The sequence below is a fragment of the Panthera uncia genome, chromosome B1, assembly GCF_023721935.1.
Source record: "Panthera uncia isolate 11264 chromosome B1, Puncia_PCG_1.0, whole genome shotgun sequence".
Lineage (NCBI taxonomy): Eukaryota > Metazoa > Chordata > Mammalia > Carnivora > Felidae > Panthera > Panthera uncia.
This window is the reverse complement of record NC_064811.1, coordinates 1173323-1191098: the sequence shown is the minus strand read 5'-3', so window position 1 is coordinate 1191098 and position 17776 is coordinate 1173323. Positions and strand designations below refer to the sequence as shown.

The 17776-nt window shown below is 47.2% G+C and overlaps 1 protein-coding gene across 8 annotated transcripts in view; it reads left to right on the top strand.

Annotated features, from left to right (window-relative positions):
* Window positions 1–9334: 9334 nt before the first annotated feature.
* Window positions 9335–17776, top strand: part of NELFA (negative elongation factor complex member A) — a 29468-nt gene continuing 21026 nt past the window's right edge. For 6 of the 8 annotated variants that reach the window (XR_007457696.1, XM_049630165.1, XM_049630164.1 and 3 more), the window contains exon 1: window positions 9335–9634. Coding sequence is in view for 5 of the 8 variants with exons in the window: in XM_049630165.1 (XP_049486122.1) it covers window positions 9425–9634 (210 nt within the window). In the remaining 3 variants the exon portion in view is untranslated. Of the gene's footprint in view, window positions 9635–10356; window positions 10661–10795; window positions 11130–17776 lie in introns of those variants that run through there. The other 2 variants (XM_049630168.1, XM_049630166.1) reach the window with 2 other exon arrangements.

Below are 17776 nucleotides of genomic sequence, written 5' to 3'. Positions count from 1 at the left end.
GTCGGGCTCTGTGCTGACAGCCCAGAGCCTGGAGCCCGCTTTGGTTTCTGTGTCTCCCTTTCTCTCTGCTCCTCCCCTGCTCATGCTCTGTGTCTCTATCTTACAAAAATAAATAAACATTCAGAAAAATTTTTAAATAAATAAATAAATAACATAATTATTACGTTGTGTTTGTAAAGATGTAATTATGTGGCGTCAACACCTGAAAGGGTGGGGACAGAGCCGTAAAGGAGCAGAGTTTTTGCATGTTGGTGGAGTTATGCTGGGATAAAGCCAAGTTAGAGTGTTACAACATTATTTCCATGGTAACCACAGAGAAAATAGCTATAGAATATACACAAAAGGAAATGAGAAAGGAATTTAAACATTTTGCTACAAAAAATAATCAACTAAACAGAAGACAGTAATGCAGGAAATGAGGGACCAAAAAAAATCTATAATGTACAAAGAAAACAGTGACAGAAGTCCCTCCTTACCCATAATTACTTAAATATAAATATAAATGGGTTAAAATCTCCAGTTAAAAGAGACTGGAAGAATGGATAAAAACACAAGATCCAAACACAGGTTGTCTACAGGAGACTCACTTGAGATCCAACGGCACAAACAGGTTGAAAGTAAAAGAATGGAAAACACAGTCCAGGCAAATGGTCACCGAAGGAGAGCAGGGAAATACCAGACAAAACAGACTTAAATTCAAAACGGTTACAAGAGACAAAGGACGGTGCATGTTGATGAAATCCCGACACAAGAAAACATAACAATTACAAACATGTACACACCTGACGACAGACCATCGAAATATATGGAGCGAAAACTGACGGAACGGAGGGAGAAATAGACAGTCCGGCAGTGGTGGTGGCCTGAACCCCCCACTGTCCCTGGTGGATAAACAACAGACCGAAGAGGAGTCCGGGAAAGAGGACGCAACCCAAGCCACCAGCCAGACGCAACAGACACACAGAGCCCGCCCAGCCACGAGCGCACACGTTCTCCTCACGCGCACACGGCCGTCTTCCGGGACAGACCGTGTGTCGGAGCGCGTGGTGAATCTCAGTAGGTTTTAAAAGATGTGTCTTCTGTGACCGCAACAGGATGGAGTTAGGAGTCAATAAGAAGGAAAACGGGAACATTCACAAATTTGTGGAAATTAAGTAATAACACTCTTAAATCAATTGATCAAAGAAGAAATCACAAGAAAATTAGAAAATACTTAGGAACAAGTGAAGATGAAAACACAACAAAACTTAGGGAAGACGGTGGGGGTGATGCTGAAGTTAGGGGAGATGTATAGCTACAAACACACTGAAAACAGAGAAGATTTCAAATCAGGAACCGAAGTTTACTACTTAATGAACTAGGAGGAGAAGAGCAGGCTACACCCAAAGCCATCAGAAGGAAGGAAATAATAAACGTGAGAGCGTACATAAACAAAACAGACAATGGAAAATCAACAGGGAAAATCCATGAAACCAAAAGCTGCCTCTTTGACAAGACCAACAAAGTTGACAAACCTCTAGCTATACATGGACTGAGAGACAAAGAGAGAAGTCTCATTACTAAAACCAGAAACGAAGCAGGAACATTATTACCGATTCTACGGAAATAAGAAGGATGGTAAGAAAGTATTGTGGACAGTTGTCCACCAACAAATCAGATCCCTTTAGATGAAACGGACCAATTGCTGGAAACACAGAACCTGCGGAGACTAAGTCACAGGGACACAGGAAGTCTGAATAGACCTACAGCTGGTATGGAGACTGAATCGCTAATCAAAAATCTCCCAGCACAGGAAAGCCCAGGACCTGTCGGCTTCGCAGGTGAATTCTGTCAAATATTTAAAGAAGAATTAACACCAGTCCTTCCCAAACTTTTCCCAAAAAATTTGGAACACTTTCCAACTCATCCTACGAGGCCAGAATTACCCTGTTACCAAAGCCAGACAGGAACACTGTGAGAAAACTACAGACCAACATCCCTTATGAACATTGATGCAAAATCCTCAACAAAATACAAGCAAACGGAAGCACATGACAAGGCTTACCCTAGGAGGGGGCAATGGGATGATTCCAGCCTGTGGGTAACACTCTAGTTCTTTCTTTTTTTAATTTTTTAATGCTTATTTATTTTTGAGAGAGAGAGAGCGTGAGCAGGGGAGGGGGCAGAGAGAAAGGGAGACACAGAATGTGAAGCAGTCTCCAGGCTCTGAGCTGTCAGCACAGAGCCTGATGTGGGGCTGGAACCCACGAATTGTGGGATCATGACCTGAGCTGAAGTTGGACGCTTAACCGACTGAGCTGCTACAGGTGCCCCTATAGTTCTTGATTCAGACGTTGGAGACACAGTGCATTTCCTTTGTGGAAGTTCAACTGCGCATTTATGATTTGTGCACATTTCTATATGCACTCACTATAAAGTTTATATTTTTAAACAAAAGATGAGGCAAAATAAAGACATGTTCAGACAGAGACAGAAGGTCCTGAGGAAAGAAATGCCGAGGCTGTGGTTCAGGCTGAGATCCCCGTGGAAGATGCGAGATATGAGAGAAAGCAGGACCAAGGCAAGAGGAGCAACTGGCGGGAAACATTAAGAAAACACGTCCGCCGGGGCGCCTGGGAGGCGCAGTCAGTCGAGCGTCCGACTTCAGCTCAGGTCACGATCTCGCCGTCCGTGGGTTCGAGCCCCCCGTCGGGCTCTGGGCTGACGGCTCGGAGCCTGGAGCCTGCTTCCGATTCTGTGTCTCCCTCTCTCTCTGCCCCTCCCCCTCTCATGCTCTGTCTCTCTCTGTCCCAAAAATAAATAAACATTTTAAGAAAACTTCAAAAAAGTAAAAGAAAACATGACCGCCTTCAACAACAACAGAAGGATAGAAATAAGGCAGATGATAATGAATAAATCAGGCAAGGGTAAATGGAGTTATATTGTTCTAGATAACACACCCCGAAGACCTGTGTTTACAGAGGAGGTGCAGGCATTGTTTGTTTTATCACCTTTGTACAGGTTCTGTTGGTGTTGATCAGTTTTGACACAGATGCATACCTGTGATGCCGTCACCACCTTCGAGATCACTGGGCACTCCCTCCCTCTGCCTCTCGCTGGCCCCTCTCCACAGACCACCTGCCAACCCATGTGCTTCCTGTTGCTATAGATTAGTTTGCATTCTCTACAAGTTTGTGTAAGTGGAGTCATATATTCTATGTTTTGCCTCTCTTCTTTGAGTTAGTATCACTATTTTGAGTTCTATCTCTGTCGTTGGGCGTATCACCAGGGCCTCCTTTTTTCAGTGAGTCGTGTTCCACTGTATGGAAAACCAGTTTGTTTATGCGTTCACTTGCGGATGGACGTTTCGGTAATTTCCAGTATTTGGCCATTACAAATAAAGCTGTTCTGAATACTCATGTATGTGTCTTTATATGGACATGTGATTTCATTTGGGTGTTTTAAAACCTCTACTTAACATTTTTAAAAATTCCAGCATAGTTAACATGCAGTGTTATATTAGCCCCAGGTACACAATGTAGTGATTCAACAATTTTATACATCTCCTTTTTTTTCATCTTTTAAAATTCAAATTTCAGTTAGTTAACATACAGAGCAATAATGATTTCAGGAGTAGAATTCAGTGATTCATCACTTACATACGATGCCCAGTGCTCACCCCAACAAGCACACTCCTTAGTACCCGTCCCCCATCCAGCCCATTCCCCACCCACCTCTTTCCGTCAACTGTTTGTTCTCTATCATTAAGGACCTCTTGTATACATCTACATTTTTAATCTTTCTTGTAGCTTCCTGAACATTTGGAATACAGTTATGACTTCTAATGTCTTCATCTGCTGATTCTATCATCAATGTCCTTTCCTGTTCAGTTCTGAATAACTGATTTTTTCCCATCTTTATGAATTGTATCTACAGGCTTCTTTGCATTTATGGTAAGTTTGACTGGGTGGCAGATATTGTGAATTTTACAATGTTGGGTCATGGAGACTTTCTGTTCCTTCGTGTACATACATTTGGGCTTGTTCTGGAATGCAGTTTAGTTACTTGGACATGAATTGGGTCTTCCTTTTAAATTTTGTTAGGTGGGCTCAGAACAATCTAATCCTTTTTTTTCTTAATGTGTATTTTCGAGAAAGAGAGAGAGAGAAAGAGAGAGAGAGGGAGGGAGGGAGGGAGGAAGGGGCAGGCAGAGAGAAAGGGACAGAGGATCCCAAGCAGGGTCTGTGCTGAGAGCAGGGAGTCCGATATGGGGCTCGAACTCACAAACCGCGAGATCGTGACCTGCAGTCGGATGTTCAACCGACTGAACCACCCAGGCACCCCAGAACAATCTTTAGGTCAATTTGACCATGGCTGGTGGGAACACACCCTATCTCTGGACCCATGTGAACTCTGAGGGTTGTTCGTCCTTATCCATCACAGTGGTTCTTTCCCTAGCTGTGGGTGGTTACACTTGTGGGAAACAAAGGCAAAAGAAAAAATTAAATTTCCCTTACTGCTTACAGCCCACTGGCCAGTCCTTGAGACACGCAGAGTGACCTTCCTCCGGGAGCTTAGCTGCTCCAATATTACTGCTTTGCCAGAGGCGAAGAGCGACCTCAGCTGGACATAAGTTCGACCTCCACGATCCTGTAAGTCTTCTTTAACATATAAAAATCTCTTTGGAAAATTCCTCTATCTCTACCTGTACCCCCCACCCCACGATATATATTAGCAGTCATCCCCCAAGCATGTGGCCCCCTGACGGACAGCTGAAGGGTCTCGTGACTATCTCACTAGACAACAGCAAGTCACCTTAACAGCAGCTAGCCCCCTCAAGGTCCTGGGAACCTTGCTCCCAAAATTCCTCAGACGCTTAGGCTGTCCCTAACCCCCTCCCCACCTGAAGGTATACAATCAGTCACCTGTCATAACCCCAGTGCAGCTCTTTCTGCCCACGGGTCCTGTCCCCGGGCTTTAGGAAAACCACCTGTTTGCACCGAAGATGTCTCAAGAATTGTTCCTTGACCACCACTTCAAACCCCATCAGTTACTGCACATGCATGTTCGATCAGCACTCAGCTGGGGATTACAAAACCCGGAGCTCTTCCCTCTCTCTCTGGTACTCTGTCCTCGAACTGCTAGCCACCCTGGGCACCCCAAACTCTGAACTCTGTCCCTTCAAGTCAGGGTTACTGCCTAGCTTTCTTGGGTTCCTCGACCCTCTCCTGTAGCCTGGAAAATTCCTCCGGGAGTAGCCTGGGCTAACTGTAGAGCTTCCTGTGTTGTTTGCCTCTTTCAAGGATCCCTGTTGCCCGCTGCCTGCAAAGCTGTGTTTCGTATTCTGCCCAGTTCTTTAGATGTGGTGGATGTGGGAGTTCTTTAGATGTGGTAGACCATATAGCCCTAAGTGGAAGTTGGTATTACTCATTTTTAGTATGCTAAGCAGACCCATTGTGATTTCTTGTGAGTCGACTACAAAAAGGCAGAGTGAATAACTTTTATTTTCTTTTTTGAAATGGATTTATTGATGGATAACTTTTAAACTAATGTGTGTATTGATAAAATGAATAAGGAACAATCCAAAAGAAGACACAAAAGGAGAGAACAAACGTATCAATGAGTTTTATTCGACGATAATGGACAGAATATCCCAGTTAACAAAGATTTTATTTTTTGAATAAAAAAGCGAACGCAACACAGCTATATGCTGTTTATATGAGACACAAGTACATCATAAGGACACACAGAAAGGCTAAAAATAAAATAATGGATAAAAGGCATATTATGTAAACGCTGATTAAAAACAAGACTGGTATCACTCTGTTGATATCAGATAGAATAGATGTCAAGGCAACGACAAGAGAGAAACAGATGAATCCGCTACTGCAGCGGGACATTTCAACACCCTGCTGGCAGGGGGCAGAGAATCGCGAAGGACACGGTTAAGACCGTCCATCATAGTCCTGAATCTAGTCTCTAGTGGAGTCTAGGCCACTTCACTCAACAGTGGCGGCACACACATTCTCCGTAAGCTCGCGTGGAACGCTCCAAGACGGTTCACGTTCTGGGCCAGAACACTCCCCTTAAGAAACTTGAAAGAATAGAAATCATACACCGTCTGCTCTCTGACCACAATGGAATTAAATTAGCAATCAGTAAAGAAAGAAGCCTGGAAAGTCCCCCCAAATACTTGGAAGATTAAATAGCACTCTTGTAAATAACATGAGTCAAAGAAGAAATGGCAAGAGAAATTTTAAAATATTTTGAACTAAATGAAAATGAAACCCAACTTATCAAAATTTGTGGGATGCAGAGAAAGCAATGCTTAGAGGGAGATTTATAGCATCTAATGCATGTATCAGAAAATAAGAGATATCTATAACTAATAATCTAAGTTCTACCTTAGGAAACTAGAAAAAGAAGAGCAAATTAAATCCAACATAAGCAGAAGAAAATAAATAATAAAAACTAGAGCAGAGGGGCACCTGGGTGGCTCAGTCGGTGAAGTGTGGCTCTTGATTTCGGCTCAGGTCATGATCTCGGGGTTCATGAGTTCAAGCCCCACATTGGGCTCTGTGCTGACAGTGTGGAACCTGCTTGGGATTCACTCCCTCCCTCTTTCTCTGTCCCTCCCCTCTCTCTCAAAATAAATAAAAATAAACTTAAAAAAATTAGAGTAGGAATGAATGAAGTTGAAGAAATGAAATCGATAGAAAAAAATCAATGAAACCAAAGCTAATTCTTCGAAAAGATCAATAGAATTGATGAGTCGCAAGCCAGGTTAACTAAGAAAAAAAGAATAATATATATAAGCATCAAGTCATTATATTGGACACTTGGAACTAATATATGTCAATTATAGCTCAATTGAAAAAAAAATTAAAAGAGAGGATACAAATTACTAATAACAGGTTATCACTGCAGATCCCATGGACATTAAAACCGATAATAAAGGAACACTGCGAACAACTCTATGCCCACACATTTTTTTTCTAGAAATTGACAAATGATTCTAAAATGCATACGGAAATGCAAAGGGTGTAAAATAGCCAAATAACTTTGCAAAAGAACAAAGAGGACAAACACTACCTGATTGCAAGATGAATCATCAAACTATAATAATCAAGACAGTATGGTGTAAAGTCAGATGAATAAATCAGGATACAGAAGTGTCCACAGATATACCCACACATATACGGACAACAGATTTTGAACAAAGGTTCAAAGGTGGTTCATTTGAGAAATAGTCTTTTCAGCAAATGGTGTTGGGACAATTAGATATCCACATTTAAAAACAAAAACTTGTAGGGCATCTGGCAGGCTCTGTCCGTGTGGAGCGTGTAACTCTTAATCTCAGGGTCTTGAGTTTGAGACATTGCGGGTAGAGATTACTTAAAAAACGACAGCAAAACTTTTGACTTTCTAATTCTGCAATCGAATGGGTATAACGGGGCATCTCGTTACGTTAATTTGGGCTTTTCAGGTTACTGAGAAGTTTAAGCATCTTCCCTGCTTCTCAAGTATTTGGGTTTCTCTTCTAGGAACTATCTCTTCCTTCCTGGGTGCCCTTTGGTCACTCCCTCCACTGTGGGGCATGCACCTCCCAGATCCTCACACACAGTCCTGGAGGGACTGGTAGGAGGGTCCACATGGTGGGTTGTCTGTAGGGTGGGCAACTAGAACCAATGTGAGGGTTTAATCCTAGAGGAATGGAAAGCCTGAATGTGGCACATTCAAGATTGGGCATAATCTCACCATCCGAGACACAAACGTACATGTAACACTGAAGGTTTGTTAATGAGACACACATCAGTACACACTCCCAACACATTAGAGTTGGGGCGGGGGGAGGTACCTGGAGAGAGAAGTGAGCCGTGGGATTGGATCTGAGGGGTCTGGACTGCAGATCTGTCCACCAGCCAGGTGCAGAAGGAAAGGGGAGGCAGTGGGTGTGTCCCACCTCCCTCCCCACAGCCGTCTTAATGAGGTGGAAAGACGGAGCCTATGGGAGTGGAGAGCGGAAGGAACAGGTCGGAAGGGGAGATTTGGGCACAGGCATGTTCCTGAGACAAGGAGGTCCTGGCTGTGACAGGGGAGGGGTAGATGTGTGTGGGGGGGGAGGTGAGGCACTGGGAGGCCGGTACCTTCCTGAGCCACTGAGGTGCTCCCAGTGTGGTCGCCCTTCCTCCTGCTCACTACCTGCCGTCTCTTCCACCCTCGGCTGCAGTGTCCCCTCCTCAGAGACATGGCCCCAGCCATGCCATGCCATGCCATGCCATGCCATGCCATGCCGAACACGTCCTCACTCCTCCCGGTTTGTCAGCATACTCCAGAGCACCTCCTGGTCCACCAGAGGCCCATCCTCTGAGCAGGACTCTGAGCGATGTCTCCAGCTGGCCTGGGGGAAGGACGGGGTCGGCCAAGGTGGAGAAGGCCCCCTCCAGGCAGAGGGGCACTCACTCAATTTTGTGCTTTCCTTGATTATATGCCCAGAGCCGGCTGGAGCCAAGGCAGGGCTGACTTCCTCTTAAAAAGGGCTTGGCTGCTGATTCTCCCCTACTTTGTATATCTGGAAGGGGCAGGCCCAAGTCTGGCAGGCGTGGGTGTCCGGGACAGGCCCCGGGAAAGCTGCCTGCAGCTGACCTTGAGGACATGGAGCCACCCAGTCCTTTCCTGGGACAGCTGCCTGGCCAATGGCAAACAGCGGCACTGGGGACCAGAAGGTTTGGCCAGGCTTCCGTCCTCCCATCACTCCTGCCCACTCCCCCCACCCCCGCCCCCACCCCCGCCCAGCTCTTTCTCTCCACACCACCTCTGGATCGAGGAACCCAAAAGGCGAAGTTTGGGTCTGTGCTCGCTACTGTATCCTCAGCACCTGGAACAGCACCAGGCACAAAGCAAGTGCTCCGTGCACTTCGCTGCATGAATGAATGCAAGCAGGAAGGCATGCATGCGCAAGGGAAGCACGCGTGAGCCTGCCTCCGGGCCACCCTGGACAGCCTGGCCGGCGCGGAGCCGGGCCCCATCTGCTTCGCGGCCCGACGGGGAGCGAGCAGGCACGCGCAGCCGGGCAGGCGCCCCGGGGCGTCGGCCAACCCAGCAAGTGAGCACACGCAGCACCCGCTTGGACTTCCGGCGGCCTCCGCCGGCCTCTGCTCCCAGGCGCCCCGCCCACCCGCCGCTTGGGCACGACACCCCCTCTCCTGACGTCATCTCCCGCGGCCTTCCAGAGAGCCGGCCGCGGACGCCGCCATGCTATGTTACGGCGGCTGGCGGGCCTTCCTCCGCGTCGCTGCGAAGCGTCTCGCCGAGGCCCCGCCCCCCCGGAAACGTCACCGCGGCTCGTCCGGGCGGGCGCCGCCATGTTGGGGGTCCTCGCCGCGGGCGCGTAGGTGTCTTCATAAGATGCCGGCTCGGCGGCGTCCGGCTTTCTCCCCCCAAGATGGCGTCCATGCGGGAGAGCGACACGGGCCTGTGGCTGCACAACAAACTGGGGGCCACGGACGAGCTGTGGGCGCCGCCCAGCATCGCGTCCCTGCTCACCGCCGCGGTCATCGACAACATCCGCCTCTGCTTCCATGGCCTCTCGTCGGCCGTGAAGCTCAAGCTGCTGCTCGGGACGCTGCACCTTCCGCGACGCACCGTGGACGAGGTGAGGCGGGCGGCGGTGGGGGCCCGGGCCGCCCCTTCCAGTGACCAGAGACCCCGGGTCCTGCTCCCTCCCCCCCGACCGTCCCTACGTACCCCCTCGCACCCCTGGCCCTGACCCTCACGGCCAACCGCCCCCTCACCCCCCCCCCCGTCCCCGCGGACCCTCATTCACGCCCGGGACCCTCCCCCCCACCCCCCCTCCCCGCGGACCCCCAATCTCGCCCGGGACCCCCTTCCCACACCTCCCTCCCCGCGGACCCTCGTTTCCACCCCGGACCCTCCTCTTCACACCCCTTCCTGCGGACCCTCATTCCCGTCCCGGACCCCCTCCCCACACCTCCCTCCCCCTCCGACTCTCATTCCTGCCCCGGTCCCTGGTCCCCGACCCTCATCCGCCCTCCCCGCGAACCCTCATTCTCGCCCCGGACCCTCCCCCTCACACCCCCTCCCCGCAGACCCTCATTCCCGCTCCGGACCCTCCCCTTCACACCCCCTCCCCGCGAACCCTCATTCCCGCTCCGGGCCCCCTCCCCACGCCCCCTCCCCGCAGACCGTCATTCCCGCTCCGGACCCTCCCCCTCACACCCCTCTCCCGGAGGATCCTCTTTCCCTCCCGGGACCCTGGTCCCCGACCCTCACACCCCCTCCCCGCGGATCCTCACTCCTTCCTCCCAGGCCCCGCCCCCCCCCTCCGGCCCGTCCCCCGCCACAGGCCCCACCCTGCTCGCGCTAGTGTCCCGGGGTCGGGAGAGGCCGGTGCGCCCTGGCCGGGAGGGGAGGTTGGGGCGGGGGCCGCGGGGCCGGGGCACCTGTTGGCGGCAGGGCTGCGGCGGGCTCCCGCGCTGCGAGCGGCCTGGGGGGCGGCGAGCTGCCCGGAGGACGGGGGTTCCCGGAGCGGGGCGTCTGGGACGAGACGGAGGAGCTGCGGCCCTGGTGGCCCCGCAGTCTCGGTCCCTTGCAAAACAGCCGCTCGTTTAGGGCCCCGAATCCTTGGAGTCTTGCCACACTCCCGTTTTCCGTCTTCCGGGTCAGTGGGCAGGGGCGTGTCTCTGTGCTTTCCTGGACGGTCCTTGGCGTCGCTTTTCGTGCACGCGACACTAGTTTTCCCGAATACCGAAGCCCCGCCGTGGTGCCGGCGGCCCGCAGCCGCGCTGCGGTGGTTGGTGGCTTGTGCGGGAGCTGTGCCGAAGCGCCCGCGGGGGGCCGGTCCGCGCCGCCCGGCCTCCCCGCCCGCGGCCCGCGTGCCTTTACCGCGGCGGGTGCCCGGCCGGTAGTGGGCGGGGCTCGGCTGGAACGGGCCGGGGGCTGCCGCTTCCCGCGTGGCGCGTGCGGCGTGGCGCGTCCGCTCTGCCGCCGGCCCTGGGCCATTTTCCTTGCGAGTGGCCTTCCCTTCCCGGGGCAGGCAGCTCTCCGTCCACCCCGACCTGGGGAGACCGTGGCTGGCGGCCAGCTTTGTGCGCTGGCGTCCTGCTGTTGCCCGCGTCGTGGTGTTTGCGGTAGGGTGTCCGTAAGCGTGTCTCTGTCCAGGGTACAGTTTCTGGGATTGGAACTCGGGGGCGGGGGGGGGGGGGTTCGGCGCGATGCTGAGTTGTTTTTCCAAGTGGTTGTATCAAATTGGACTCCTCACCGGCGCCTGCCGGCCTGGAGGGTGTGGGAAGGTGTTTGGTGAGGCTTTCTTGTTTGCTTTTTCCCAAAGTACCTACTCCATTTTTTAGATTGAGGTATAATTGACATACAGTTACATTAGTTATATTCGGCCGTGCAGCATAACGATGCAGTGTTTGTATGTATTGTGTGATCACGTGAATACATCGATCATATACGCAGATCGTTTCCTGTGATGAGAACGTTAAAAAAGTGTTTAATGTTTACTTTTCAGAGAGAGAGAGTGTACGAGTGTGTGTGTGTTGGGGAGAGAGACAGAGAGAGAGAGAGAGAGAAATGGAGACACAGAGTCCGAAGCAGGCACCAGGCTCGCAAACAGATCGTGACCTGAGCCGAAGTGGGAAGCTCAACCCACTGAGCCACCCAGGCTCCCCTAATGTTTATTTATTTTTGAGAGGGGGTGGGGGAGGGCAGAGAGCAAGGGAGACACAGAATCCCAAGCAGGCTCCAGGCTCTGAGCTGTGGGAGCAGAGCCCCTTCAGGGGCTGGAACTCAGGAGCCATGAGACCGTGACCTGAGCCGAAGTCCAGCGCTTTACTGACTGAGCCCCCCAGGAGCCCTGTGACGAGAACTTTTAAAGACTTACTCTCTTAAAGCTTTCAAATGTGCACTACAGTATTAAGTGTAGGCACTTCATTCAGTGGCTTTAACTTGTGTTTGCCTTAATACTATTATGGTTGAGCTACTACTACTAATGTGGTTCATGTGTTTATTCACTGTGTGATTTTATTTGTTGTGAATATTCAAATCTTCTGTGTTTTCCTGTCTTTTTTAAATTGCTTTGTAGGTTGAAAATATCCATACATACGCACGTTGGGTAGCAGTCCTTTTTCAGTTATATTTGTTACAGACGTTTTCCAGTTTCAGCTTGACTTGGCCCCTTTCCTGGAACCTTTGGACGTTCAGAAGCTCTTAGCTCCCAAGTGTGTGCTTGTACCAGTCCCGCCTCCCTCAGATTGGGAGGGATTTGATCTGGTCTGGCATGTGCCTCCCTGTGGGGGGCAGGGGGGGGCGGGGCTCCTGCTGTGCGGTTTGAGCTGCACAGTCTGCCTTTCACTTGCCAGCCTTCAGTCCACCTGCAATTGACTGTGCTGTGAGGCTGGGAGTGCAATTTCACTTTCCAAATGGATGTCCAGTTAGTCCAGCACCACTTGCTGAAACAGCTGTCTCTCCCGGTTGATTTGCACTGTCACTGCTTCGGGTCGGGTCGTTTCTGGGCTCTGCTCTGTTTCTTCAGGCTATTAGAATGCGTCATTGTGCTCATAGCCCACTGGGTCCTCTTACTGCCACTTGACACAGAGGCCTTGACAAGCAGCCCCTCCCGTTTTGCTCCTGGGGGGCATCTCGGGCTATTCTTGGTCGTTTCTACTTCCACATGTGTTTGATCTTCCCTTGTGAGGTTACACATACCTCACGTTGGGATTTTGACCGACATCGAAGACCGACTTGAACTCACGATGCACTCTGGGGTGAAACCGTCTTAATAATACTCAATCTGATAGATTGTGAATATGGACATATCTCTCTATTTAGATCTGCTTTGATATTTGTTATGAACTGTTAACGATTTTCTCCACAGAGGCCTGCCATCCTGTTAGATGTATTACTCGATATTTCACATTTTTCATGCTGTTGTAGGTGGTATCTGTTAAAATTTTATTTTTTAGATGAGTTTGTGAATAGTATCTGTGCCAAAGGCTTACTAATTGCAATAATTTTTTCTGTAAACTATTTCTCTGTGTCTTTCCTATTCTCTTTCCAGTTATGTTTTTTCTTGCCTTACTGGGCTCACCAGGACTCTGTCTTGTTTCTCATCACACAGGAAGAACTTGGACTGTTTTGCCAGTAAAGACTATGTTTCCTATTATTTTGGATGGCTAGCTTTTGTCTGGTTAAGGAAATTCTTCTCTATTTCTAGATTTTGTTTTAAGTTATAATCATGAATGAGTTTTAAGAGTTCTATTTAGATATAATTTACAAAGCATACAATTCACTCATTTGAAATGTACAGTTCAGCAGCTTTCAGTATCTTCACATTTGTGTAACCATCGTTCTAGACAATTTTAGAACATTTTCATCAGCCCCCAAATAAAGCCTGTACCCATTAGCAGTCTCCCCCTCCAGCCCTACCCCCCTTCCCTAGCCTGAGGCACCCACTTACCTGCTTTCTGTGTCTAATGATTTGTCTATTCTGGACATTTCATATGAACGGAATCATACAATGTGTGGTCTTTGGGGACGGGCTACTTTCAAGGCTCATCCATGTTGTAGCACGTGGAAGTATTTCATTTCTTTTTTGCAACTGAATGATATCCACTGTATTGATAGAACACATTTTATTCATCAGTTGATGGCCATTTAGGTTGTTTATACTGTTTTACTATTATGAATAATACTGTGAAAGTTCATGGCAAGTTTTTATGGGCATATGTTTTCAATGTGGACATTGGATGTCAATTCTCAGGTATATGCCTTGGAGAAGAATTGTTTGGATCATAACTATTTTGAGGAACTGCCAAACTATTTTCCATAGTAGCTTCAGCATTTTTACATTTTACACGAGTGATTTTTGAGTGTTCCAATTTCTTACATCCTTCCCAACTTTGTTGTTATCAGCCTTTTTGGTATAGCCATCCTAATAGTGTGAACATGAATGGATTTTGAAATTTGTCAGATGGTTAAAATATCCCTTGGCATGTAACTCACCACATTTATAGAATAGTTTCAATTGTAAACCAGCTTTGCACCCCTGAGGTACAAACCTAATTTAGTCATTTATATATATGTTGCCCAGATATTTTGTGTGAGAATTTTGTATTTATGTTCCTGGGTGAAATTAACCTTTAATTTTACTTTTTGAAATTGTCCTTGTCATATTTTGGTACTGAAGTTATGCTATCCTTATAAAAGGAATTGTGGTGTAGCCTCTGTTTTCCTTTTCTTTGGAGTTTAATAATCTAATTATTTCTTCCTAAATGTTTGGTAGGACTTAGTAATAAAGCTATGTGGGGGAGCCTGGATTTCCTTTGTGGGGAGATTTTTGAGTATTGATTTTTTTTTCTTATTTATTATCTTTATTTTATTTTTAAAGTTTATTTATTTATTTTGAGAGAGAGTGCTGTGTGCATGTGTGTGAGTGGGAGAAGGGCAGAGAGAGGGAAAGAGAGAATCCCAAGCAGGCTCCACGATGTCAGCACAGAGTGGGATGCAGGGCTAGATCTCATGACCCTTGGATCATGGCCTGAGCTGAAATCAAGGGTTGGATGCTCAACTGACTGAGTCACCTAGGCACCCTGTTTTATATTCTTCTTAAGTAAAAGTTTGATGTTATTTTTTTTTAAAGGATTGACCGTTTCTACTAAAACTTCAAATGTATTGGCATAAAGTAGTTAATATCCTCTTGTCTTTTTAATATCAGAAGCATGTGTAGTGATGGTCCCTTTTTCATTTTTCTTTTTTTTTTGATCTATCTCACCAGATATCTGTTAATTTTATAAAACTTCAAAGGACCAACTGTTGGCTTTGTTGATATTCTCTGTTATGTTATGTATTTGTTATCCGTTTAACTACTTTTTTTCATTTTCATTATCTTCTTCCTTGTATTTCCTTTTTTCTTTTGGTCTTTTACGAATCTCTTAAGATGGAAGCTGACCTCGTTTTCAATGCTTTTTCCCTAAGATACACATATAAAGCTGCAAGGTTTTTTGTAATCACAGCTTTAGCTGCATCCTGCAAGTTTTGTTAAATAGCATTTTCGTTAAGTCGCAATACTTCCTCATTTCTGTGATTTCTTCACTGACACTGTGTAGTTTAGAATTGTTTCTTAGTTTCTGTACATTGGAGAGGGAGAGATTTTCGTTATGTTTTGTTAGTGATTTCTAGCTGTATTGAGTGCTCATCAGGATACAGTCTACATTATTTCAGTTGTTTGAAATTTAAGATTGCTTAATGGCAAAATATGTAGTCAATTTTTGTAGACATTGCGATTGAACTTGAGAAGCAGATTTATTCACTAGTTTTGAGTTCCATTGCCCTGTATATGTTCATTAGGTCAGTTTGTTTATTGTATTGTATAGGTCTACTGTAGTCTTATTGATTTTTAAAAGAATTACTTCATTTATTAGTGAGAGGGGTATGTTGATCTCTGTTATGATTATAGATTTGTCCATTTCTCCTTACCGTTTTATCAGCTTTTGCTTTATATATTTTGAGGCTATGTTATTAGGTGCATGCAAGTTTAGAATTGTTTTAGTTGCCTGTTAAGCTGAACCATGGATCTTTATATAGAGCTTTCTGTATGTGGTAATGTTTTTTGTGCTTAAAGTCTTTTTTGGTCCAACTTTAATATAGATATATCAGCTTTCTTTCACTGATATATATCAATATATGTAGTTCTGGGACTTCATAATACCAAAACAATTTTTATTTATTTATTTGAGAGAGAGAGTATGCATGTGCACGCATCTGATTGGGAGAGGGGATGGGGAGAGAATCTCAAGCAGGCTCTACCCAACATGGAGCTCTATCTCATTAACTGTGAGATCATGACCTCAGTGGAAAATAAGAAGTCCAGAGTCAGAGCTTTAACCAACTGAGCCACTCAGACCCAGGCACCCCCCACACCAGTGTGTGTGTGTGTGTGTGTAAGGTAAGCTCTACGCCCAGTATGGGGCTTGAACTCAATGACCCCAAGATCAAGAGTCTCATGCTATACCAACTGAGCCAGCCACATGCCCCTATATTACAAGAAATTACAATAAAGGAATTATTGGCTAGGTTGCAAAAGGATTAGGCCATTCTGGGTAGTTTACTTTTCTGAAAAGCATTTTTATTTTCTTGGTATAAAACTTTTTTATTTTTCCCATTTTTTAAAATGTTTATTTTTGAGAGAGAGGGGGTGTTTGTGAGCAGGGAAGGGGCAGAGGGAGAGGGAGACAGGGTCCGAAGTGGCCTCTGTGTTGACGGCAGAGCGCCTGCTGTGGGGCTCGAACGCATGAATCATGAGATCATGACCTGAGCCAGAGTTGGGTGCTTAACTGACTGAGCCACCCAGGCGCCCCTCTTTTTTTTTTTTTTTTTTTTGTTAGTATTTTAATTAATCTTTTCACCCAGCATGGGGTTTAAACTCACAACTCTAAGATCGAGAGTCTCGGGGCGCCTGGGTGGCGCAGTCGGTTAAGCGTCCGACTTCAGCCAGGTCACGATCTCGCGGTCCGTGAGTTCGAGCCCCGCGTCAGGCTCTGGGCTGATGGCTCGGAGCCTGGAGCCTGTTTCCGATTCTGTGTCTCCCTCTCTCTCTGCCCCTCCCCCGTTCATGCTCTGTCTCTCTCTGTCCCAAAAATAAATTAAAAATGTTGAAAAAAAAAAATTAAAAAAAAAAAAAAAAAAGATCGAGAGTCTCATGCACTACCAACTGAGCCAGCCAGGTGCCCCAAGCAAATATGCTGAAACATCTTAATTCACTTAGCTATCTTAATTATCTTTAAGTTATTTAAGTATCTAATACATTTGAAATGTCATTCTAAAGATTAAGTTTTTCTATATAAGACTGTAGATACAGGGGGACTAGATGATTGGGCTGGATGTGTCCACAGTGTGTTAGAGTTCTCCAGAGAAATAGAACCAACAGGGGGTGTGTGTGTGTGTGTGTGTGTGTGTGCGCGCGCGCGTGTGTGCACGCCCTATAAATACTCACATATGCCATATACGGGGGTGGTGGTGGAAGGAGTTGGCTCACGTGATTAAGGAATCAGAGAAGTCCCAAGATCTGCAGCAGCATGCGAGACACCAGGGAGAGCTGATAGGTAGTGCTAGTCAGAAAGCCAGCAAGCTGGAGACGCCAAAGATTGGAAAAGACCAGTGTCCCACTTTGGCCAAGCAGGAGTTCTGTCTTCAGTTGGTTGAATGAGGCCCACCCATATCAGGGAGGGCAATCTGCTTTATCTAGTGTACCAATTCAAATGTTAATCTCATCCAGACACACCTAGAATTGACATTTGGCCGATGTCTGGGCACCCCCTGGCCCAGTCACGTTGACACATAAGTTTAACCATCACAACAGCATCTGCTACAACCTGTGTGTCATTGTGAAATCCTGAAACCAGTTTACTAGTTTTATGACGTATCTAGTCTTCTTAAAAGCTAAGTAAACAACAGTCTGTGGCTAATACCAGGGGGAGGAAAAGAGATTTGGATGATCCGGTATTTTAGTTTATTTAGTAAGGGGTACAGAAGTAGGTTAGGGCTCCTGCTCTTTAAGAAATTTTTATTCTGGCTAGGGGAGTCAGAATGATGCCTTGAAAATGGAGGCGAACGATCTCAGGATATTATGTACGTGAGGTGTTTTGCTGACTACAGAGTGTCATAAAATGTAAATAGTGACTTTGGGATGTTTGAGCTGTATTTGAAAAGGCATTCTAGGAAATAAATGCTACTGGATAACACCAGCGACCACTGTGGTCTAAGACACTGACGTTGG